The following is a 24,774-nucleotide window of genomic DNA, read 5'->3' as shown; positions in this document are numbered from 1 at the left end:
ATTCCAACTAAGATCGTTTGGCTGTTCCTTTATGCCTCTCCTGTCCCCAATCATTCAACTTCATTATAGTGGGGTACAAACCAGGATCAAGGAGAGAAGCAGCCTAGAACCAAGGAGAAATTTCCCGACAGCGAGAACAATGAACCAGTGGAACGACTTGCCTCCAGATGTTGTGGGTGCTCCATCGCTGCAGGTTCTCAAGACGAAATTGGACAACCATTTGTCTGAAACGGTATATAGGGTCTCCTGCTTGAGCAGGGGGTTGGACTAGATGACCTCCAAGGTCCCTTCCAACTCTTGTTATTCTGTATTCTATTCTGTATTGCTTTGGGGAGAAGGGTGGTGAGAGATGGACAGCTCACCTGGATAGGGGTGTAGTTTATTTTTCATTAACTGACTACAGATAACAACGTGGTGACTGTATGTAAGTTCCATTAACTAGGTGTGTCACAGTGGCAAGACACTGGTCCAAATGAGATCAACCGAACATTACAGTTGATTAATCTGACATCTGCCCGATGAATAGGGTTGCTCAAAGCTTGCCCTAGAAACCTAGAGTTTGGAGGAAAGGGAAGAGAACAATTTTCTTGAAACAAGAAACTCAACATCAGATCCAAGACCACTCTCTTTTTTTGTGTGTGCTGTATGCATCTCTTTGTCTATGTCTATAATGTCTATGTATATAAACACACACACGTACACTGTATATCAGAGTAACAGAGTTGGAAGGGACCTTGGGGGGGGGGTCTTCTAGTGCAACCCCCTGCTCAAGCAGGAGACCCTAGACCATTTCAGACAAATGACTGCCCAGTCTCTTCTTCAAAACCCTCCAGTGATTTCCAAAGACAAGCAGTTCCACAGATTGATTGTTCTGTCAGGAAATTCCTCCTTAGTTCCAGGTTGCTTCTCTCTTTGGTTAGTTTCCATCCGTTGCGTCTCATCTGGCCTTCAGGTACTTTGGAGAATAGCTTGATCACCTCTTCTTTGTGGCAACCCCTGAGATATTGGAAGTCTGTTATCATTTCATCCCCATTCCTTCTCTTCATTAAACTAGACATGCCCAATTCCAACAACCATTCCTTATATGTTTTAGCCTCCAGTTTCTCTTCTCTGCACTCGTTCCAGTGTGTGTATGTATAGATAGACTGATAGAGTGAGATAGCAAGAGACATAAGAGAGATATCTTTCTCTCATCACTATCCTATCTATCCATCCATCCATCCATCCATCCATCCATCCATCCATCCATCCATCCATCATCACTATCCTATCTATCTATCCATCCATCAAATCTATCTATCTATCTATCTATCTATCTATCTATCTATCTATCTATCTATCTATCTATCTCCATCTATCCTATCTATCTATCTATCTATCTATCTATCATCTTGTGTTGCTTTGGAAAATAGGTTGACCCCCCCTCTTCTTTGTGGGCAACCCCTGAGATATTGGAACACTGCTACCATGTCCCCCCTCGTCCTTCTCTTCATTAAACTAGACATACTCAATTCCAGCAACCAATCCTTATATGTTTTAGCCTGCAGTCCTCTAATAATCTTTGTTGCTCTTCTCTGTACTTCTTCTAGTCTCAGCATCTTTTTTACATCATGGTGATCAAAACAGGGTGCAGTATTCCAAGTGTGGCCTTACCAAGGCATGGCTGCTTAGTCTCTTCTCGAACACACGGGAACCCACCAAGTCATGGGTTTTATTGTTAAACTAGGTTTCTTCTGTCTTTCAATGAATAGTTAGAATTAGAAGTTTTTCCTGCATTGGAAAATTATGGAATGATACCAACAGTGAAGAGTTATTGAGGGAGATCGTGTCTTTTATGGACCTAAGAAATGGAGCTGAAGACTGACATCTCCTGAACTTTTCCGGTGAGAGGCCAACATCTCTCCTTTAGATTGCAGGGAAAACAATCAATTGAACGTCATTTGTGAAGATTCCTGTCCCATTCCCAATTCTTCAAGTCTCTATCATTTCATAGCTTTGTCTCTGGACCATGATCAGCCTGTCAGAACATCCCCTGCCACTAAATCTGAAGAGTGAACTCTTAAAACTCCTGGATTCCTGCAGTACAAGAACGTATCCAAGTATCTAAACTAGTATTTTGAGTCCTAATTCCCACCCAACCATTTGTGTGGTACCTTCAGCATTGCTCTACAGGACAGCTGCACTATATAGCTTGAACTGAAGCCAGTCTTGCTTGTCAAGATGGACATACCACGTTGTGTTGTGTTTTGTTTTTGAGCCAGCCATGCCAAAGCCTTCTCGTCCTGCAAAAGCCAGCCCAGTTTTGATCAATGAAGGTTATGGCCTATGTTTTGCCATCTGTAACATTTCCTGCTTGAAATCTGCCTCCTGAATCACGGGAGAGCATCGTTTTTGGTGGTAACCCAATGGTGACCAACTGCTAACGTTTTAGTGCTTCATTTAACACCAAGTTGCAAACTTTTCAGCAGTAGGTCTCAGATCAGTGGTTCTCAACCTGTGGGTCGGGACCCCATTTGGGGTCGAACGACCATTTCACGGGGGTCGCCAAACAATGCAGTCCGCCATTTTTTCCCCCTTTTTCCTTAGCTGTGCTACTCCCTTTTATTCTATTGGCTTTTGAAAGCCAATAGAATAGACTCTCTTGAATAGAGTCTAATTCTATTGGCTTTCAAAAGCCAATAGGAATTGTCCAGGCTGTCTCTGCCCTGCTGAGCCCGCCAAAAGTCTCATTCTGCAAACGGTGTTGCACCAGTTGAGTAGTCCTCAACTTACGACCGGTTGGGTGTCGCGGCATTAAAAAGGTTGAGAACCACTGTCTCAGATGGACAGAGGTAAGCAAGAAAGGGGTTCCCAAGCGGCAGACATCTTATATAACAGAGGGTTGAGAAGGACAGGAGATGGGGACGACTGTAAGAGATGCTTCCTTAAGTCCAAAGCTGGTTGTCCTATTCTTGGGAATAAAGAAGGAACTGAGAAGGTTTCAGCCTAAGGAGAAAATATGATTTGGTGCTCAGAAGCACAACGTTATTTTGCTGACATTATGGGCAGGAGTGTAGAATTGCTTAATTCGCCACTGTTAGCAAGGAGGAAGCAGGATCCCTGCAGAGACTAGCTGGTTTTTGGAAAATAGACAACATTGTGTTGCAAAGACCACAAAACTGAATACTGTGTGGATAAGTATCACTCGTTCTGTTTTTTAGGTCTTAAAAAGAGATGTAGATTGATGCAGATGTCTGTAACCAAGAATTGTCTTAAGCTTGGACAGTGCAAAGCACATAGATATTGTTATTTATTTTGGTAATGCATTTTAGACTATACATTTATTATTGTAAAGCCTTTTAAGGATGGGTCTGGACAAGTTAATATGCTCTCATTATCGTTGATAATGTCCATAATAAGGATTCATTTTTTGTTTGGAAATACATGAGTTGGTAAAAAAATAACCGACCGGGTCATTTCAAAAAATTATAATAAGACTTCTCTCCTACTAAATCCTCGAATGTCACAAAGCTCTGAATTTTATTGTTCTAATGCAATAAAAGCAATCAGAAGCTGTTGGTTTGGTTTTTTTTTTTTTTGCAACAATCATGTCTGCCACATTTGTGCGAGCCAATTTTTCAAGGTTGCGGTGAATAAAATAGGTAAGCAACCCAATTGACCAATTACACACACACACACACACATATCCAAATGGTAGGACCGTGTGTAATTTATGCATAAATCAATTTAAAACGTCAAAGTCAAGCTGGATTTCTGCATCCAGTTTCCATCGATAGACCTAAGTGCTGAAAATAATTGAAATCAATTAGAAGGCAACCGATTTACTTCAATAATTCAAATCAACTTTCGGATCAATCCACATGACCTGCAAATTCAACTCAATCAAATCGCCTTCAAGTCCATTCTCTGTTATCAGATATTTATTTATCGTTGTCAATGCACAATTTTGGAAAGAGAGGAGAATGGGTTTCAGTCAAAGGAGCTATTATTTCCCAGACCTTTTAGAGGAATGCGTACATCTTTATCACTGTGATCAAAATTTTAAATCATGAATTTAAGCTTGCCTGTATCTAACACTCAGGTAAGAGAACAGGGCACAAAATAATTGGGAGAAGGAAAGGCTGAATGCATGGCTGTCAGGTCAGATGCCTGTTCTTTTGCTGTCATTTATTAAAGAGGCATTCATCTTCAGCAGCTATAAACGTCTGATAAAATCTAATTTAGCAATCAATGTTACCGTATTTCTTTTGATGGACTATTGACTGCAAGTCTCTTATCTACTAGCTAACTGGGGAGAGAACATTAATTAATGGAGAATGAGTAGTCTTCTTCTTCGTCTTCTTGTCTTCTTCTTTGTCTTCTTTTCCTCTTCTTCCTCCTCCTCCCCATCCCCTCTCCTCCTCTTCCTCCTCCTCCTCCTCCTCCTCCTCCTCCTCCTCTTCTTCTTCTTCTTCTTCTTCTTCTTCTTCTTCTTCTTCTTCTTCTTCTTCTTCTTCTTCTTCTTCTTCTTCTTCTTCTTCTTCTTCTTCTTTTCTCCTTCTCCTCCTGCTTTTCTTCCTTTTTCTTTCTTCTCCTTCTTCTTCTCTCCTTTCCCTTTCCCCTTCCTCCTCCTCCTCGCCCTTCCTTCTCCTCCTCCCTTCCCCCCTCCCTTCTCCTCCTCCCTTCCCCCCTCCCTCCCCTTTTTACCAATCCCTTTTGACTGGCAATTCAAAAGGAATTATCAGCTCCTTTCTCCAAACCAGAATGTAAGAATGCCACCTAGAGAGTCCTCTGCCCCTTAATTTCCCAGGGTCCAGAAACAGAACTACTTCATCCTGCTGAGAGATGCTTTCTCATCACGACGCTAATGGTTGCAAATCCCAAATCGGCAGAAGGAACTGCTTTCAACCTAAATGTCCTGAAGAAAAGAAAAAACAATCTTTTTTTTTTTTTTGTCCCTAGCAGAGTCACGACTGCAGCTTCTCCTATTGATTTGTTTCATCCCACTTTCTCAGCCGTTCCACTTCCTCCTTTCAGTTCTGCATCATTTTTAAAACGAATGCCTTGCACAGTGTCTTTGAGCAAGAGTAGGCTTTAAAAACACCTCTCGTCAAGGTTAAAATTGGCACGGCATGCACTTAACCAAGTTAATGCATTCCCTGATTAAATAGGCAAACTTCTAAAAAGTTAAAAAAAAAAACAAACTTGCTGAATAATGTCACAGATACTGCCTAGCTATCCAAAGAGAATAATCTGTCCTTTCTCTTTTGCTTTCAGGCCAAAGTCACCCTCCTACACGAGTCCCCACACTCACGGCTGTTTCATAAACTCAAGTCCACAAGGATGTGTTCAAATATTTGCGTGTGGCCTTTGAAGCTGGAAGCGAAGAAAAAATCTCGCCTGTCCGTTGACACGGCGGTGAAGGAGCGAGGTGCCTGCACGTAGATCTCCTTAAATATTTGGAAGAGGCTTTTCTCGGCGTCCCACTGGAATATCTGGGAGAAGGTGTAGTCACTTCCCAGAGCAAGGTAATGATGGCCCTTAAAGGAGAAAGGCTGCAGGATCATGGCCCCGCGGGACGGGAGAGCCTGGATCTCCACAAATTGTTTGCTGTTCCATTTCATCACTCGGGAATCGCCAATAAATCTGGTGAGCGTGATATACAGGCTGTCCTGTATCCGGAAACTTTTCACAGCCAACACGTCTTCCATGTTGGCTATCTCGCCGTGCGGGAGGAACTTTCTGGAATTCTTGTTCCACTGGAGGATAATAGGGATCTGCGAGCGACTGGACAGGATCAAATGAGATTTCCCCTCTATGTCCACAAACTCAGCATCCGTGTCCCGGAACCACTCGTGGAGAGACTGGTAGGAGTAGAACCCTTTGTTGTTCCACTTATAAACGGTGGTCAGTCCGGCTTTCGAACTGTCGGCAATGACAAAGAAGGTTTCGCTCTCTATCTGAAAGAGTTCGATGTCGTTCGGCTTGGAGATGCGGGAAACTTCGATATCCTGGAACTTGACAAACTTGGTCCAGCTTTCCTCGTACTTATAAATGTGGGACCCGCCAAAGAGCTGGGCCACCACCACAAAAACTTGATCGTCGATCAAGATGGCTTTGCAACCCACGATGGACTGACCTGTTGACGCAAACAGAGGAATAATGTTAGCCAAATACACACCGTGTACCTACTCGTTCCAAAGGTGCTTTTTTTTTTTCACGAGGCAACTGGACTTTCTTGTTTTTTTCTGACGACGTTTCGCTTCTCATCCCAGAAGCTTCTTCGGCTCTGACTGGGTGGTGGGGAATGGATTTTAATTTTAATTTGTCCCATCTGAATTTCCTGAGAGACCCCCTAATAGGGCGACTTTTCCAAATCCTCAAAACAACCTTCCCATAACCCCAAAGTACGCATTTACACTTAAGACGGAGGCATTTGGCTTTACCGGTGATGTTGTCGTAACTCCTGAAGTTCTTCTCGATGTGGTCCCATTCTAGCACCATGCAGTTTTCCATACTGGGTTGGGCGATGGCAACATAGACATCGTTGTTAGAGTTGAATGTGTCGATCGACACTGATTGATAGGGCAAAATCTGATGGACAACAAAATCTGTAATCATATTTAATTGAAAACAGACATGTTACCATGGAACTCGGCAGGATACAGGAAGTTGTTGATCGCTTATTGGAAATAGTGGCGAATATCTGTAGTTCGGGTGGAGGATGAGGGTGGAGGTTGGGTCTCTGAGCTTATTATGGGTTGGTTTCCAAATGCTTCATTACCAGGTTGGGTAAAACAGCTTCAGTAGAGTTTAGGGCAGGGGTAGGCAACCTTGGCTCTTTTATGACTCGTGGACTTCAACTCCCAGAATTTCTGAGCCAGCATGGAAACCTCTCCCTTTCCCTTCAGCACGGCTGACTCAGGAATTCTGGGAGTTGAAGTCCACCAGTCATAAAAGAGCCAAGGTTGCCTACCCCTGGTCTAGACCTAGGCTGCTTTATGACTTCTGGACTTCAACTCCCAGAATTCCTGAACCAGCATGGCTCAGCTTGGCAACCTCTCCCTTTCCCCTCAGCATGGCTGGCTCAGGAATTCTGGGAGTTGAAGTCCACCAGTCATAAAAGAGCCAAGGTGGCCTACCCCTGTTCTAGTATAAAGACCAAATCATCTGCAAATGCTTGTAATTTATATTTTTCATTTTTTATTCCCAATCCTTTCATTTCTGAACTTTGCCTAAGATAATTCACACCCTCCAATGACCCTGACCTCCCCATCACAAGACCCATCACCAGCCTCTTTGATGACTCACACCTGACCCATCACAAGACCTTCAGCCAATCACCTCTTAATATCATCCTTTTGATTAATCTGCAATCAGTAGTCACGTGAAGAATAATGTGACAATTTAAAACAATAGCGCATTTATACTACCGTGCCCAAAATACAAAAGGGCCCCGTGGAAAGTCAAACATTCATTTATGACTAAATTGCAACACAAGGTCTCGTTTCCCTGGTACCTGTAGTGGTGCATTCATCGTCAAAGCTCAAGGCATCATTTAATTTCTTGTCTTGAAATTCTGCCGGACCAACACACAGGACTTCGGAAACGGTGGAGTTTGTCATCTTTAACCACAAAAACAGCCACTTGGCTTTGCAGTCGCACTCAAACTTGTTTCCCCTCAAGTCTCTGAGAACACATTAAAAAATAAAAGCGTTTTTCCTCGCAAAGGCGTTGGAATCTAACGTCAACAAATCCTTGTAAGTTTTCATTTAGAAATACGGAAAACGGTGGAGATTTTACAGTGGACAAGAAATAAGAAGCAACAGGAAGGGATCTTTAAAGACGTTGTTCGTCGATGAAGCTTAATTAATAAAAGTGCTTTCTGTTGTGGATGTTATTTATTTGCCACAAGAAGGCAGTTGCCAAGTATCCAAATGCTGATCCCATGACCATGGGGATGATATGGTACATCCTAGCAATATTGATATATTTCAAATAAGTACATTAATCAAAGGAAAAGCATTCAAATCAAGCACAGACTCAGCCAATGGATGAGAAGAATCAAACTCCTTGTTTGTTTCAAGTCCAAACAGCTAAAATAAAAATTCTGAATGCTGAGAGCAGGGTTAAAACCCACAAAGCAACAACAACACGGATTGCAATTTACTTACAGTTCGATCAGAGAATCCAAATCGCTAAAGATGTCCCTTGGCAAAGCTTTAATCTGGTTATTGGCGAGAGAGCTGGAAAAAGCAAAGTTAGACGTTGCAATAATTTTGAAAACCATTGAGGCTGTGTAGATAGAAACTGAATTCAGTCACGCTCACAGGGATGTTATTATCAATGAGAACCATTGGCGGGTTCTCCAGTCCCAGTGTGATGTAGAAAATAAGAGGATTTATGGACAAAATTAGTAACAACTTTTAAAGGGGGACAGAAATCCCAAACATTCCAGATGGCCCGAAACTGGGATGGATATATATATTCCAGCTGTCCCGAGGGGAAAAGTGAGCCATGTTGGCTCAGGAATTCTGGGACTTGAAGTCCACGAGCCATAAAAGAGCCAAGGTTGCCTACCCCTGCACAAACCCAGCCCAGGTAATACAGGTGAAGTCCTTGCATTACAGCCGCAATTGAGCCCAAAATGTATGTGGCTAACTGAAACATTTGTTAAGCGCATTTTGTCCCATTTTGCAAGCTTTTTGGCCACAGTTGTTAGAATCACTTCAGCTGAGAAGTTAGTAACTTGGTTGTTAAGCAATCCAGCTTCCCCCCCCCCCTTGAACTTTGCTGGTCAGGAGGTTATCACGTGACCCTGGGGACGCTGCGACCGTCATAAATATGAATCAGCTGCCAAGCACATCCAAGTTTGGATCAGGTGACTGTGGGGAAACTGCGAGGGTCATTAAGTGTGAAAAAACGGTCGTAAGTCAGTTTTGTCACTTCCAACGGTCATCAAGCCGCGTTAAATTGGGGACTACATATACGTGAACGTAACAGCATGTCCCGTTTTAAGCAAGAAATAAATTAGCATTAAAAACAACAACTTACAGATGAGTCAAGTCACGAAGACCACGAAAAGCGTTCCTCGAAATGGTTTCAATTTTATTTCCTTCAATAAATCTGTGCAGAGGGATAAAGAGGCATAAAAAGAGAAGAGGTTAAAGAAAAAAAAAGGAAAAAAAAACCAATAAAACTGCAGGATGTTCAAGAGCAAAGAACAGGGAAAATGTAAAGGAGGAGAATTACTGACCCTTTGGGATAGATAAAGTAGATTAAGATAACTTTTATTGTCATTTTTGTTTACTGTGGGCAGCCTGGCTCGCATTAAAAATGAAATTCTGTTGCCTGATCTCAAAAGAAAGTATATAGCTACCCATAGATATAGATAATGCACACATGGATACGTCATGTACATATACACAGGGCAGCACAATGTGAAGGATATGTGTATAATGTATGTTCTTATTTGTGGTTTTTACTTGTGTGTAGTGTGCACTGTGGACAGCACTTAATTTTGTTGTGAGTTATACAATAACAATAAAGATATCTATCCTATTCTATTCTTATTCTATTCTCTATTCTGTTCTCTTCTCTTCTTCACATTCTATTCTATTCTATTCTTATTCTATTTATTTCTATTTCTATTCTATTCTTATTCTATTCTTCTCTATTTCTATTCTATTCTATTCTATTCATTTCTATTCTATTCTTACTCTATTCTCTATTCTTCATTTATTCTATTCTCTTTTCTTCTTCACTATTTCTAATTCTAATCTATTCTATTCTATTATTTTATTCACACATATTGCTTGTGCAAACGAATTGTGCACACATTCCCTTGCTTGCTGCTTGCGCGAGTGGAGATGCACACAAACAGTTGCTCACCTGCCACTTCCGTGGCCTGGTTCCAAATGGCTCAAGGGCCGGTAGTGGGCCAGGGATTGGGAACCCCTGGATTAGAAGACCCTATCCTTGCTCTCTCACACACACACATGACACACAGACACCAGAACATCTGCAGATGTGAAGCGTCAGGATGTTGGGGTTGCAAAGAGGCAACACCCAGCCACAAATTTCAGCAGAAGGCAGAATTTGTGGCATGGCACAAGTAGCGATCAAGCAGAAACGTTTTCTGTCGCTACTTGTAAACAATCCCACACAAAACCTTCATTCCTTTAAATCTTCATGTGACGTAATAAAAGCAGGTGGACTTACAGGTACTCCAGATGAAAAAGCCCACTGAAGGCGTCGTCCCTTATGACAGTAAACGAGTTAGAATTCAGCAGCCTTTAAAAAAAAAAACGGGAATGCAGATCTCAAAGTTTAAAAAGAAAACATAACTTAAAACACAGCACTATAGGTGATCCTCAACTTACCACAATGGAGCTCAAAATTTCTGACACCGTTGTGAAGTGAGTTTTGCCCCATTTTATGACCGTTCTTGCCACAGTTGCTAAGGGAATCTCTGCAGTTGATAAGTTAGCAACTTGGTTGTATCAAAGGTGTTTTCTCTGAAGATGTTTCACTTCTCATCCCAGAAGCTTCTTCAGCTCTGACTGGAGGATGGAGGAATGGAAGGATTTATACTTCTTGCAGACAGCTGGTCATTTGCCTTCTTTTAGAGAGTCGTTGAGGCCACTTGGGGGTTTATCTGTGTCCTCAGGGTCAGCTGAGTGATGCAAATGGGTGTGGAACACAATCCTAAGAACCCCCCACATCCATTTGCACCACTCAGGTGACCCTGAGAACACAGACAAACCCCCAAGTGGCCTCAACGACTTTCTAAAACAAGGCAAATGACTAGTTTTCTGCAAGGAGTATAAATCCTTCTTTTCCCCCACCCTCCAGTCAGAGCTGAAGAAGCTTCTGGGTTGAGAAGCGAAAGGTCTTCAAAGAAAAAAAAAGGAAGTCCAGTTGCCCTCTGAAAAAGCCGCTTTGGGACAACCAGGACCTGGATAATTGACAATCTCCCTACACATTTAGTAACCTGGTTGTTAAGTGCATCCGGCTTCCCCATAGGCTTTGCTTGTCAGAAAAGGGGATCACGTGACCTTGGGACAGTGCCACCGTCACAAGTACGAGTCAGTTGGCAAGCGTCTGAATTTTGATCACATGATCACGGGGATGCTGCTGAGGGTCGTAACTGTGAACAACGGTCATAAGCTCACTCTTTGGGTGCCGTTGTAACTTCGAACGGTCACTAAACTGTTGTAAGTCAAAGACAATCTGTACAGTTAGAGTGGCCTGTTAGTAATCAATCCTGCTTTTTTTTTTTTGGTATAGGACCCATTTTGGACTCCTGATTAGAGAAGCTTCCACAGATATGAAGGGCCAGCTGCTGCCAGAATCTCTTTGGGACTTGGCCCGTGGCTGAGCTTCTGAAGAATTTTGGGACTTCTAGAACCAAAATATCTGAAGTTGGCACCAAAGGCTGCGCTGGAACGTGATAAAAAGTATTAGCAAGACAGGGGAAGTCTTTGAGATATAAAAAAACACACCGTGACTCATCTTTCCTATCTTAACACAGGTATAAATTTCTGTTGCCAAGGGGGATATGTGTTAAGGTGGCTCTGCTCCGTCTTATGATCTTTCTCGCCACAGTTCATTAAATGAATCACTGCTGTTATATATATATGTGTGTGTGTGTGTGTGTGTGTGTGTGTGTGTGTAAGTCTTTGGTTATTCGGGTTTTCTCCCGCGTAAAATTGGAAGTGTCTTGGCGACGTTTCAACGAAATCCCATTCGTCATCTTCAGGCTGGTGTTTTCAGCTTCGTGCTTCGAGGAGCAATGTGCCTCGAAGCACGAAGCACATTGCTCCTCGAATCACGAAGCTGAAACACCAGCCTGAAGATGACGAATGAGACTTCATCGAAACGTCGTCAAGACACTTCCAATTTGACGTGGGAGAAAACACGAATAACCAAAGACCTACATACAAACACCCGCAAAAACCTCAGAAAATATATATATATATATATATATATATATATATATATATATATATATATATATATATATATATATAGTGGGAGAGGAAAGGAAATACACACACACAGACACACATATCTATCCCTAAGGACGGCATTGTCTTCTAAACCTTTCCCACCATGCTGTGAAGAGAACAAGCCAAACGTATCCACCTTCTGAATACTTACAGCAACTGCAAGGACGGCAGGTGGGAAAACATTCTCTCTTTTATTTCGGGAAAAGTTCCATTGACCAGGCTCCTAGAAAGAGGCAGCAGGAGAGAAAAATCAGCAGCAGCCCAACTCAGAACTTATTACCGTAACTTCCCCAGCCTGGTGCTTCCAGTTAATGGAATAATCCAACCCCCTGCTCAGGCAGGAAACCCCACACCATTTCAGACAAACGGCTGCCCAGTCTCTTCTAGAAAACTTCCAGTGTTGGAGCATTCACAACTTCTGGAGGCAAGGAGTTCCACTGGTTAATTGTTCTCGCTGTCAGGAAGTTTCTCCTTAGTTCTAGGTTGCTTCTCTCCTTGATTAGTTTCCACCCATAGCTTCTTGTCCTGCCTTCAGGCGCTTTGGAAAATAGCTTGACTCCCCCTTCTTTGGGGCAGCCCCTGAGATATTGGAAGACTGCCATCATGTCACCCCTACTCCTTCCTTTCATTAAACTAGACATACCCAATTCCAGCAACTGTTCCTTGTATGTTTTAGCCTCCAGTCCCTTAATCATCCTAGTTGCTCTTCTCTGCTCTTTTTCCAAAATCTCAACACCTTTTTAGTAACGTGGTGAGCAAAGCTGGATGCAGTATATTCCAGGGGTGGCCTCACTAAGGCTTTCTAAAGCGGTACTAATGCTTCCCGTGATTCTGATCCCACACCTCTGTTTACGCAACCCAGGATTGTGTTAGGGTTTTGTTTTTTTGGCTGAAAACTTCTTCAGCTAAAGTTTTTCCGCTTAAAAGGGGCCTTTTTAGTTCTAAAATACGGAAGCATTTGAACGCCCCTGGCCTTTGCGAGCAGGCAGGGATTTTTCTGGAGCTGCCCTGCGCCCCCACCGGCCGCCCCATCACCTGAGGGAGAGGAAGATGGAAAGCCCTTTGGAGCCCAAGAATCCAGGGGACCCAATCCTGCTGGCTCCTCTTCCTCACCTCCCCACGCACAAGTGTGTGTGTGTGTGTGTGTGCATGCGCAAGCAAAATCTTTCCTTTGCAGCCCCTGCCTCGCCCTCCCCTCCCCTCCTTTGCCTTCCTACGCGGGGGTGGAGGTGCAAAGTTGCTGCCCCCCCTTTGCAGCCCCCGTCTCACCTTCCCCTCTCTCCCCAAGTGGGGGTGGGGGTGCAAAGTTGCTGCCCCCCCTTTGCAGCCCCGTCTCACCCTCCCCTCCCTTCCCAGGTGGGGGCGGAAGTACAAAGTTGCTGGCCCCCCCTTTGCAGCCCCCGTCTCACCCTCCCCTCCCTCCCCAGGTGGGGGTGGGGGTGCAAAGTTGCTGGCCCCCCCTTTGCAGCCCCCGTCTCACCCTCCCCTCCCTCCCCAGGTGGCGGTGGGGCTGCAAAGTTGCTGCCCCCCCTTTGCAGCCCCCGTCTCACCCTCCCCTCCCTCCCCAAGTGGGGGCGGAAGTACAAAGTTGCTGGCCCCCCCTTTGCAGCTCCCGTCTCACCCTCCCCTCCCTCCCCAGGTGGGGTGGGGTGCAAAGTTGCTGGCCCCCCTTTGCAGCCCTCGTCTCATCCCCCCTCCCTCCCCAGGTGGGGGTGGGGGTGCAAAGTTGCTGCCCCCGCTTTGCAGCCCCCGTCTCACCTCCCTCCCTCCCCAGGTGGGGGTGGGGGTGCAAAGTTGCTGCCTCCCCTTTCTAGCCCCCCGTCTCACCCTCCCCTCCCTCCCCCGGGGGGGGTGGGGGTGCAAAGTTGCTGCCCCCGCTTTGCAGCCCCCGTCTCACCCTCCCCTCCCTCCCCAGGTGGGGGCGGAGGTGCAAACTTGCTGCCCCCCCCTTTGCAGCCCCCATCTCACCCTCCCCTCCCTCCCCAGGTGGGGGGGTGCAAAGTTGCTGGGCCCCCCTTTGCAGCCCCCGTCTCACCCCCCCTCCCTCCCCAGGTGGGGGTGGGGGTGCAAAGTTGCTGGGCCCCCCTTTGCAGCCCCCGTCTCACCCTCCCCTCCCTCTCCACGCGGGGGTGGGTGTGCAAAGTTGCTGCCCCCCCCCTTGCAGCCCCCGTCTCACCCTCCCCTCCCTTCCCAGGTGGGGGTGCAAAGTTGCTGCCTTCCCTTTGCATCCCCTGCCTCGCCTGGCCTCGCCCTGCCTGCCACTTACAAGGAGCTGATGTCTCCGGCGAGGCTCCGCGGCACGCTGGCCGACCCCACGCAGATGACGGACTCCTTGGTGCAGCTGCAAGTGGCCGGGCAGCGGAGCAGCTTCCTCAGCTGGGCGCGCTGCACCAGGCACGCCGCCCCGGCCAGCAGCAACAGCAGCAGCCGCGGCCAAAAGGAGCCTCCGCCGGCCATGGTGCCCTCCTTGCAGCCGTCGCTGCCGGCGCCTCCTTCTCTGCTTCGGGCTGAGCGAGGCTGCTGCAGCCGCCGGTGCTGCTGTGCTGGTAGTTGCTGCGAGTGGCTCGCGAGCCAGGCAGCATGCTGCAAAGGGGGCTCGGCCGAGCCGCTCCCAGCTCGCGCCCTCCTCGCTCGCGCTTTCAGCTGCGGCTGCGGCGGCTTTCAGCTGCGGCTGCGGCGGCAGCGAGGCCGGCAGCCGCGAGTCGCTCTTGCAAAAAGGGGTTTGCAGCTGCTTGCAGCTGCTGCGGCTGTGGCGGCGGCGCTGCTGCCTCCCCGCCTCCCCCCCGCCCCTTCTCCTGAATTATTCAGCTCTTTCCCCGAGGCTCCGTGGAAAGAGCCCCTTTGCTTGTTGCAAGGAGAAGGGGCGCTGCCTGCCTGCCTGCCTGCCCGGGTTTTTTTTTTTTTTAACCCTAGTCCAACCTGACGAGGGACGCTTTTCACTTAGGGAGTTCTGCCCCCACCCCGTGAGGGAGGAAGGCCAAGCCAAGCAAGGGGTGGTGAAAATGAGAACCCAGCAGCATAGCTGTGCTGCCACTCCCCCCCCCCCTTCTAGTTGTGCATCTGCAAGATTGAGAATGGGATGAGGACATTTGGGATAGAATAGAATAGAATAGAATAGAATAGAATAGAATAGAATAGAATAGAATAGAATAGAATAGAATAGAATAGAATATGGAATGGAATGGAATGGAATGGAATAGAATAGAAATTAGGAAATGGGAATAGAATGGAATAGAATAGGGAAGAATAGAATAGAATAGAATAGAATAAGGAATAGAATAGAATAGAATAGAATAAGGAATGGAATGGAATGGAATGGAATGGAATAGAATAGAATAGAATAGAATAGAATAGAATAGAAATTAGGAAATGGGAATAGAATAGAATGGAATAGAAATATGAAAATAGAATAGAATAGAATATGGAATGGAATAAGACTAGACTAGACTAGACTAGACTAGACTAGACTAGACTAGACTAGACTAGACTAGAATAGAATAGAATAGAACAGAACAGAATGCAAGTTGTTCCACTGGTTAATTGTCCTCACTGTCAGATTTGCACCCTTGATTCCACTCTAGCAATAATGGAATAATGGAATTGGAAGGGACCTTGGAGGTCTTCTGGTTCCAAATGTGGAGACTTCTAGCTGAGACAACTCCTGGCAGTCGGTGTCCGAATGTGTGAAACCTAAAGCAATACTCCAAGGTGAGATCACATCACAGTTGAAAATGCTCTGAGCCTATTGACAGGAGGAGACAGCTAAAATTAAACAAAAAAAGGGGGGGGGAGTGCCGTTGGGAATGAATGAAAGTGGATCCCTCTCGGTTTAGAGCTACCGGATCTGATGAGACAAAACAGATCCTACATTAGAGCACATGGATCAGAGGACACTTGGGTTTGGGCTGAGACCAAAGTAGGACCTCAATGGACCTCCTCTTCTTGCTTTTCATATCTTTTCCTTCCTTCCTTCCTTCCTTCCTTCCTTCCTTCCTTCCTTCCTTCCTCTCCCTCCCTCCCTCCCTCCCTCCCTCCCTCATTTAACCAAATTTTGTTTGCCTCCAAATTTCCACTCATGCCCTTTCCATTTTACACGGTTCCCATTAAGCTGCATATTTAAAGATGAAGACCTAAGAGCCTCCTCGTCGTGTAAAGGCATTACTCTACGTTGTTGTTGCTATATGAATAATACATAACTAATGATGCGACATAGTTTAAGGAAGAGAAAAAAAAATAACAGGATGACCAGGCAGTTTTCAAAAACAAGGGCTTTGCTGTATTTCACTTTCTTTGAGAGGTTAATTGATCTTTTCCCAAGCAAATGAGTTAATTTTTCCATCTCTGCTAGCTCCATCATTTGCACCAACCATTTCTCTATTCTGGGTCTTTCTAGAAGCCTCCATTTCTGCACACAGAATAGTCTTGCAGCGTTCATCACATATAAAAATAATCTTCCACGATGTCTTCTAGTTGCCCGTTAATCCCAACAAGAACAACAGAAGTTCTGGTTCCAGTTGCCTCTATATACCACTAAAAGCCTCGTTACTATGGATTGAACTGGTCAAAATGGTACACCAGTTGCATGGCTGGAAAACCACCCAGTGACCAGTTTTGGGACTTCGGTCCTGTTGTCATAGCTGCCATCTTGACTTTTCTGACCTTCGTCTCTCAGGGATGTCCCCGAAGACACGTTCAGGGATAAAAATTCAAAGCGAAAAGACCCTGCTGAGTATTCGCGTGTGGACTTTCGTGACTCCTCATTATGGCAAGCCGTGGGGAAGGTTTTAATTCCAGCTCGTTTGCGCTAGAGATATTTAAGAATATTCTTTATCCTCTAGAGTGACGGAAACATGACCTTGCCATAATTGTGAGTCATTCTAATCCACATGCAAGAACGCACGACGTTACCGTAATCCAGATCAAGCCATTTACTTTTATCAATTAAATCAATTACCGTCTCATTTATTTATTTATTTTAGCCTAGAGAGGAATGCTTTTGTCACAGACTTTCTGAACACTAAATTCACTTACATTTTTTCAAGAAAAGCTGAAAGGCAAAATAAGAAAATTGGGAAGAATTATATCTTGATGAACAGGCGATTTAAAAATACAGGATGGTACAGAGCCAGAAACTTAACCTGGGAAAAATTAAAGAGCATAGAAGCTCTTGTGGTTTTACGTTATGAAAGGAAAGTATGTTAACAGGAATTAAATATTCTGGCGCAGATGTCTGGATTAATAGGGATATCTAGGTAGTCCTTGATTTAAGACAGTTCGTTTAGTGGCTGTTCAAAGTTACAACACCGCTGAAAAAAGCGACTTACGATCATTTTTCACACTTACGACCGTTGCACCCTCCCCACGGTCACGTGGTCAAAATTCACATGCTTGGCAAACTGACTCATATTTACGACGGTCGCAGTGTCCCGGGGTCATGTGATCTCCTTTTGCGAACTTCTCTCTTCTTTCTCTCTACCTGTCTCTCTTTTTCTGTCTCTCTCTCTCTCTTCTTTCTCTCTACCTGTCTCTCTCTCTCTCTTTCTCTCTCTCTCCCCCTCTCTCTTTTCTCTCTTTTTCTGTCTCTCTTCCTTTCACTCTTTCTCTCTCTCTCTCTGTCTATGTCCCTCTCTCTCTCTCTCTCTCTCTCTCTCAGATTTAGTTGCTGGGTAAATTCTAAGCTGGAGAAGCTCATTTGTATTCTACCCCCCCGAGTCCTGGCGACCAAGAGCAAAATACAGCTAAGGGAACCGCACAGATGAAATACGGCACGCAAGAGGGGCTGCTATTTATAGAAACAAAAATATCAGCATTTTCCAGACATTTACACAAAGCAATTTCAGAGAAAAAGCCATGCTGGTGCACTTTTATTTGCCTTCCTTGCAGCCACGCAAGATCCAGGAAGAGAGAACACAGATGGGGGAAAAGATCTCCTGAGGAGGCAGATTGAAGATTGATGACCGATTTTGCCTTTCTGACAACTTCTTGGTTCCGATAATAATGAGGGAAAAAAAAGCCTCACTTTTTTTTTTAGACATTAAACAAAAACAAAGGGGTGAACTTGCTAAACCACATAAGGGACGGTTGCTGGAATTGGGTATGTCTAGTTCAGTGGTTCTCAACCTGTGGGTCGGGACCCCATTTGGGGTCGAACGACCATTTCACGGGGGTCGCCAAACAAGGCTGTTAGCCATTTTTTCCCCCTTTTCTTTGGCCATGCCCTTGGCACCCAATGATGTATAAGTGGTTGGGGGTCACCACAAAATGGGGAACTGTATTATGGGGTCGCGGCATTAGAAAGGTTGAGAACCACTGGTGTAGTTTAACGAAGAGAAGGACGAGGGGGGACATGATAGCAGTCTTCCAATATCTCAGGGGCTGCCCCAAAGAAGAGGGAGTCAAGCTATTCTCCAAAGCACCTGAAGGCAGGATAAGAAGCAACGGATGGAAACTGATCAAGGAGAGAAGCAACCTAGAACTAAGGAGAAACTTCCTGACAGTTAGAACAATTGACCAGTGGAACAACCTGCCTCCAGAAGCGGTGAATGCTCCAACACTGGTTGTTTTTAAGAAGAGACTGGACAGCCATTTGTCCGAAATGGTGTAGGGTTTCCTGCCTGAGCAGGGAGTTGGACTAGATGACCTCCAAGGTCCCTTCCAGCTTTATTATTGTTGTTTGTTATTATTATTACATATGGCATAACGATTCCTGGCCATTCAATAATATTTAAACCAGGGGTGTCTAAACTTAGCAACTTAAAAACCTGTGGTCTTCCACTCCCAGAATTCTGGGAGTGGAAGTCCACAAATCTTAATTCTGTTATTCTGTACCTTAGGATATGGGTTCACCGCAATAGTGACATTTGGCCTACGACAGGAGAAAAGATTTGCACCTCTTCCTTCGGCTCAACTTACCTCATGTGGTCATTCTTCACTGGGTCCACCTCACCCTGTCCAAATGGACGGTTCACCACAGCAGAAAAGGGCAACTTGATCCCACTCAGAACAGCCCCGTGAACTGGCAGCTTCACAAATGGGCCATTTACTAAGATGTAGGGAAAAAAGGAGAAGTCTATTTAGCATGTATTTATTCACCATAACTATTAATCATAGGGTTGGACGGGGTTCAGCCGAGGGGAAATGCCAAGGAAACAATTATATCCAAGAAAATCGAGACGGAGGCACGTGAAATATGCAGACAATGATGGACACTTAAAGGGAGCAAAAAAAGCCGTGTGTGTGTGTGTGTGTGTGTGTGTGTGTGTGTGTTTGCATTTTTTGTTTCCCAGAAGGGGAAAAACAATGAGGAAGGCCTTTTTACACGATGGAGCTACTAGACCAGTGGTTCCATTTGGGGTCGAACGACCATTTCACGGGGGTCGCCAAACAACGCAGTCCGCCATTTTTTTCCCCCTTTTCCTTAGCTGTGCTACTCCCTTTTATTCTATTGGCTTTTGAAAGCCAACAAAATAGACTCTCTTGAATAGAGTCTAATTCTATTGGCTTTCAAAAGCCAATAGGAATTGTCCAGGCTGTCTCTGCCCTGCTGAGCCCGCCAAGAGTCCCATTCTGCAAACGGTGCTGCACCAGTTGAGTAGTCCTCGACTTACGACTGGTTGAGTAGTCCTCGACTTACAACCGGTTGGGGGGTCGTGGCATTGAAAAGGTTGAGAACCACTGTACTAGAAAGAAGTCCTGCTGCTTTTTCTAAGTCCTTTGAACCTTAAAAGGGCAGGAACTTACAGCAGTACTAATTTTACTAGTCTTTTGCATACTGCACTTATATTCTAAGTCCCAATAGAAAACAGCTAAGTAAAGCATTTAGTACATACTTTCTGGCTAGAAATGTGTGTAAGAATGGGATGAAAAAATAATGATCCCATCTAGGGGAAATGGATGCTGTGGTCATCATATCCAATTTATCAGCCTTCTCTTTATTTAAGTGTTCCATAAGGTGCATTACTTTGTGATTTCAAGTATTTACCTATCACTTCTTCCAATAACATATCCCAGAGTTGAATCTTTAAAATAGTTACGAAGCAATAGGGTAAAATAATGAACCCACAATATAACACAATAACAAGAGTTGGAAAGGACCTTGGAAGGTCTTCTAGTCTGCCCCCCTGCTCAGGCAGGAAACCCTATACTATTCCAGACGCGTGGCTGTCCAATCTCTTCTTAAAATCTTCCAGTGTTGGAGCACCCACAATTTCTGGAGGCAAGTTGTTCCACTGGTTGATTCTTCTGATTGTCAGGAAATTTCTCCTTAGTTCTAGGTTGCTTCTCTCCTTGACTAGTTTCCATCCATTGTTTCTGGTCTTGCCTTTTGGTGCTTTGGAAAATAGTTTGATCCCCCTCATCTTTGTAGGAGGCCCTCAAATAAAAAGAAGGAGTAGGGGTGACATGATAGCAGTCTTCCAATATCTCAGGGGCTGCCATAAAGAAGAGGGAGTCAAGCTATTCTCCAAAGCCCCTGAAGGCAGAACAAGAAGCAACGGATGAAACTGACCAAGGAGAGAAGCAACCTAGAACTAGGGAGAAATTTCCTGACAGTTAGAACAATTAACCAGTGGAACTACTTACAGTACCTCCAGAAGTCGTAGGTGCTCAAACACTGGTTGTTTTTTAAGAAGAAACTGGACAGCCATTTGTCCGAAATGGTTTAGGGTTTCCTGCCTGAGCAGGGGGTTGGACTAGAAGACCTCCAAGGTCCCTTCCAACTTTATTATTCTTGTTTGTTATTATTATCACATATGGCATAACGATTCCTGGCCATTAAATAATACTTAAACCAGGGGTGTCTAAACTTAGCAACTTAAAAACCTGTGGTCTTCAATGAAGAGTTGCCAAAATTGGATAGCCCCAATTGAAAGGAAAAGCAATGGTAAGTTTTGTTTGCAAGCTCGGAGGAACATGACGTTTAAGTGACTAACGCTGCACATTTTTTGATCAAGTTGTGATCGGGATCCAATAAATCATCTATGGACGAATCCTTGGGAAATGAACAGGTTTTTTTTTTTTTTTGAGTTTGGCTAATTTTGAACTTTCGTTGCTTCCAAAATCTTCCCCTAGACCACGTCGAAAGAAGGCTGCAAAATTTGCAAGCGGGTTGCTCCTTTGATTTCCTCAGAAGTAGACACTGTTGAGAAGTAGGGCATCTTTGCAGAGGAAGGAGAAGGCACAGCAAGACCAAGCAAGATAAAGTGAAATAAAGAAAACAAAATGCTGAGGCGACGCAGATCGGTGGGTAAGCATCTGTGCAACCAGCTTTTTTTTCTTCTTTTTCCAAAATTGCTGATTGTACAGGACGGAACAGTCGGTCTGCCCAGCTTTAGCTGCAGTGCCATCCTTTCCCACTTAACGGCTCTTTTGCTTTCCTTAATATAAATCTGATCGCTGCGTTTGGTATTCTGTCAATGTCCTGTGCTGCAGCAATGCAGGGAGAATTTAAAAAAAAAAAACCCTCACTGAAAACTATGCATCTAATAAAGGAGAATATTTGTAGCACGGGGTTGAAAGTGAGGGGTCCTTGGTGCTCTCTGACCTTGCTTGTTTTCTTGTAGATGTTTCATGACCCAACTAGGTAACATCATCAGTGCTAGAAGGGAGTGGAATTTGCAGAGAGGATGAGGATGGGGTCCTTGGCATGCTCTGAGCTTGTTTTCTTGTAGATGTTTCATGACACAGTGCTAGGTGGCATTAACAGAGGGATAGAATCAAGATCACGTGAAGTATTAATACCACTTTACAAAGCCTTGGTAAGGCCACACTTGGAATACGGCATCCAGTTTTGGTCCCCACCATGTAGGAAAGATGTTGAGACTCCAGAAAGAGTACGGAGAAGAGCAACAAAGATGATTAGGGGACTGCAGGCTAAAACATACAAGGAACAGTTGCTGGAATTGGGTATGTCTAGTTTAATGAAAAGAAGGACGAGGGGGGACAGGATAGTAGTGTTCAAATATCTCAGGGGCTGTCCCAAAGAAGAGGGAGTCAAGCTATTCTCCAAAGCACCTGAAGGCAGGACAAGAAGCAACGGATGGAAACTAATCAAGGAGAGAAGCAACCTAGAAGTCAGGAGAAACTTCCTGACAGTTAGAACAATTAACCAGTGGAACAACCTGCCTCCAGAAGTGGTGAATGCTCCAACACTGGAAGTTTTTAAGAAGAGACTGGACCACCCTTTGTCTGAAATGGTGTAGGGTTCATGGTTCCGATAGATGAAACTCTTCAAAAGAACTTCGAGGCATTGTTTACCTTGAAGGATCTTTTATTCAAGTAGCATAATATCGGCACTTACATAATCGAAGCCAAAAACTGAATTCCCCTCCCCTGAGCACATAGCATCAAAGCACAATTCCCTCCTCCAATTAGCAGTCATAAACCACATCTCCCAATGTGGCTTGAAGCCCTGGGCTTCCTCTCCAGCTCTCCAGTCCGCCAATTCTTTTATCAGCTCTGGGCTCAATAACCTTGATTCTCACACTGTGTTTAGTGTTGTTATGTCTAGCTGGACTCTCGTTCACATCCCCACCCCTCCCAACATCATTAACTGTAAAAGCGAAAGGAAAAAGATGGCTACATTTCCATCTGTTGTCAATGCAAAAACATCCGATGTTGGCAGCTTTGACATCAACATCATCAGTGCTAGAAGGGTGGGGGGTTCGCAGAGAGGAGGAGGAGGAGGATTATTATTGTGGGGTCCTTGGTGCTCTCTGAGCTTGTTTTCTTATAGACGTTTCATTACCCAAACTAGGTAACATCATCAGTGCTAGAAGGGAGAGGGTTTGTAAAGAGGAGGAGAACGACTATGACTATGGGCTCCTTGTCACTTTTTTCAGTGGCGTTGTAACTTTGAACAGTCCACTGTTGTAAGTTGAGGACTACCAGTTCTCCGTTTTATAAACCCGGAGCCTATCACAGAGACCTCCTGTCTATCCTACACTGCAGGAAACGGCGTGACCTACTACGGTATTAAAGGGCTTCAGAAGGTCAACGTATGAACAAGATCAACTCCCCAACAAAATACAAATCCGTTCAAGCGAGAACAGCACGGGCATACGACCCACAAAACACGCAAAAAACCAAAGGTAAATGAATCTTTAATTTATTTCTGATTATCTGAAGAGAAGCCAAAATCTAAAACCGACAAGTTTCAGCTGAGACTGGCTTTGTGCAAAGCAAGCAGTGTTAAATCATGTCGAGCAGCCTTAACGTTAACAAACCAAGGGATCCTTCGGTACCCAGGATAATCTTGCAAGGTTTTTGAGAAGTTCTATTTTTTTGGTTCTCTGCGAAAGAGGTACAACTCCACAAATGAGAATTTGCTTTCTGAAATAATTTCAGGACACGAGAGGAACTGAAATATGATTGAATATGATTTTGGTGAGGTGGATGCTTTAATGAGACAGGCTCTGACATTCCAGGTCATGCCATAGAAAGGGTCTCAAATGATACGTGAAGGACTTCATCAAAGGTTGGGACAACAAAAGGTATCTCACCTGAGAACGTTTTTTGTGATTGTAGCACCGCTGACAGGACTACTTCATTTGTTTACCAATGACTATTACAGCCGTTTCACATATAATTCATTTACATAGGAAGCCTGCTTTACTGAGTAGGCTCAAGCAAGGGTTAATAGTATATTAAGGCAAGGAGCCACATGCAAACTCTTTCTCGTCTTTCCTATGGATAGTACGTAAGGCGTTTGTAGCAGCTTGGATTCGGTTCCCAGAAAGCAGAGGCATATACAGAACCAGCGGGCTTGAACGTTGGGAAAAGATGTGGCTGCTTTAATGAGTTGCCAGTCAATGCTACGTTTGCACCCGACATGCCAAAGCATCTTCCTGGAACCAAACCTAAAATATTGGTTAGAACCTAAACATTGTAAACATTGCTTTGCCTCTTCCAAGAGAAAATTAGAATTTGAGCAGATACGTACTCCTGCCCTCCGCTTTGTTTAAACGTTGTGATTTTGTATTTGACAGCCGTTGCCAACAATGCGCGTTGTGCCGATAGAAATTATTTATTTTGCACGCAAAGCACTTTGTATCTTTTTATCTCCAGTACACCTCCCGTTCCACAGAAGATCACGACAACTGGCAATTCGATGTAAGGTTTAGCATGCCCGTCTCTATCCAGAGACAGAGAATGGTGGCTTAGCAAGGATGACGAATCCAGACCAATATCACGATGAGCTACTGCTAAGATCTGGAACCCTGTCCAGAAAGGAAGCAACATTAAAAAAAAAGTAGTTCCTTTTTTGATAAAAGGGATATGGGAATCTGAGACTCTTGTCTGCACACATACGAAGAGGTTCTTCAGAAGAAGAAATGCACAACACACGGAGGACAAACTCTTTTCAAAGGAGATAATTTAATTCACCCTGAGGAAAGTGGCCCTGGAATTCAGTCTCAAAGGCTACGCCTAGCCAGTTAATTCGAATTCACAGTTTGTCTGCAGGCACTTACGTCTCAAGAAGACATACGATTAAAAGTTCTGGAGAACTTCCAAGCCTGCCTGGATTTTGGCGGCCACCGTATTCGGTCCTAATAAAGGCACTATCCAACTACAGAATTTACAACGAACTCCTTGGAAAAGTAGCAGATAACATGCAGAACAGCAGCTGTTGAACCTTGAGCAGCTATACCCCAGTGAATGAATTGAAACTCTTATTTATCTGTCCTCGTCATGTAGGACTATCAAAATTCCTTTTTGAACATTTTAGACCAGTGGTTCTCAACCTTTTTAATGCCGCGACCCCCAACCGGTCGTTAAGTCGAGGACT

The 24,774-nt window shown here is 44.6% G+C and overlaps 1 protein-coding gene across 1 annotated transcript; it reads right to left on the bottom strand.

The window, feature by feature from the left end:
- Nucleotides 1–4,681: 4,681 nt before the first annotated feature.
- LGI2 (leucine rich repeat LGI family member 2) lies at nt 4,682–14,749 on the bottom strand. Its single transcript, XM_039361525.1, has 8 exons — nt 14,257–14,749; nt 12,142–12,213; nt 10,201–10,272; nt 9,034–9,105; nt 8,154–8,225; nt 7,499–7,668; nt 6,426–6,590; nt 4,682–6,118 (listed from the first exon to the last, which is right to left on the bottom strand). Exons 1-8 carry the CDS (start codon nt 14,445–14,447, stop codon nt 5,301–5,303), a joined length of 1,632 nt encoding a protein of 543 aa, XP_039217459.1. The 5' UTR covers nt 14,448–14,749; the 3' UTR covers nt 4,682–5,300.
- Between the last annotated feature and the right edge of the window lie 10,025 nt (nt 14,750–24,774).

The sequence above is a fragment of the Crotalus tigris genome, unplaced genomic scaffold (assembly GCF_016545835.1).
Source record: "Crotalus tigris isolate CLP2741 ecotype Arizona unplaced genomic scaffold, ASM1654583v1 scf7180000019298.7629538967:1458412, whole genome shotgun sequence".
NCBI classification, from domain to species: Eukaryota; Metazoa; Chordata; class Lepidosauria; order Squamata; family Viperidae; genus Crotalus; species Crotalus tigris.
Note: the sequence above shows the minus strand (reverse complement) of the source record. Positions and strands in the feature narration are given on the sequence as shown.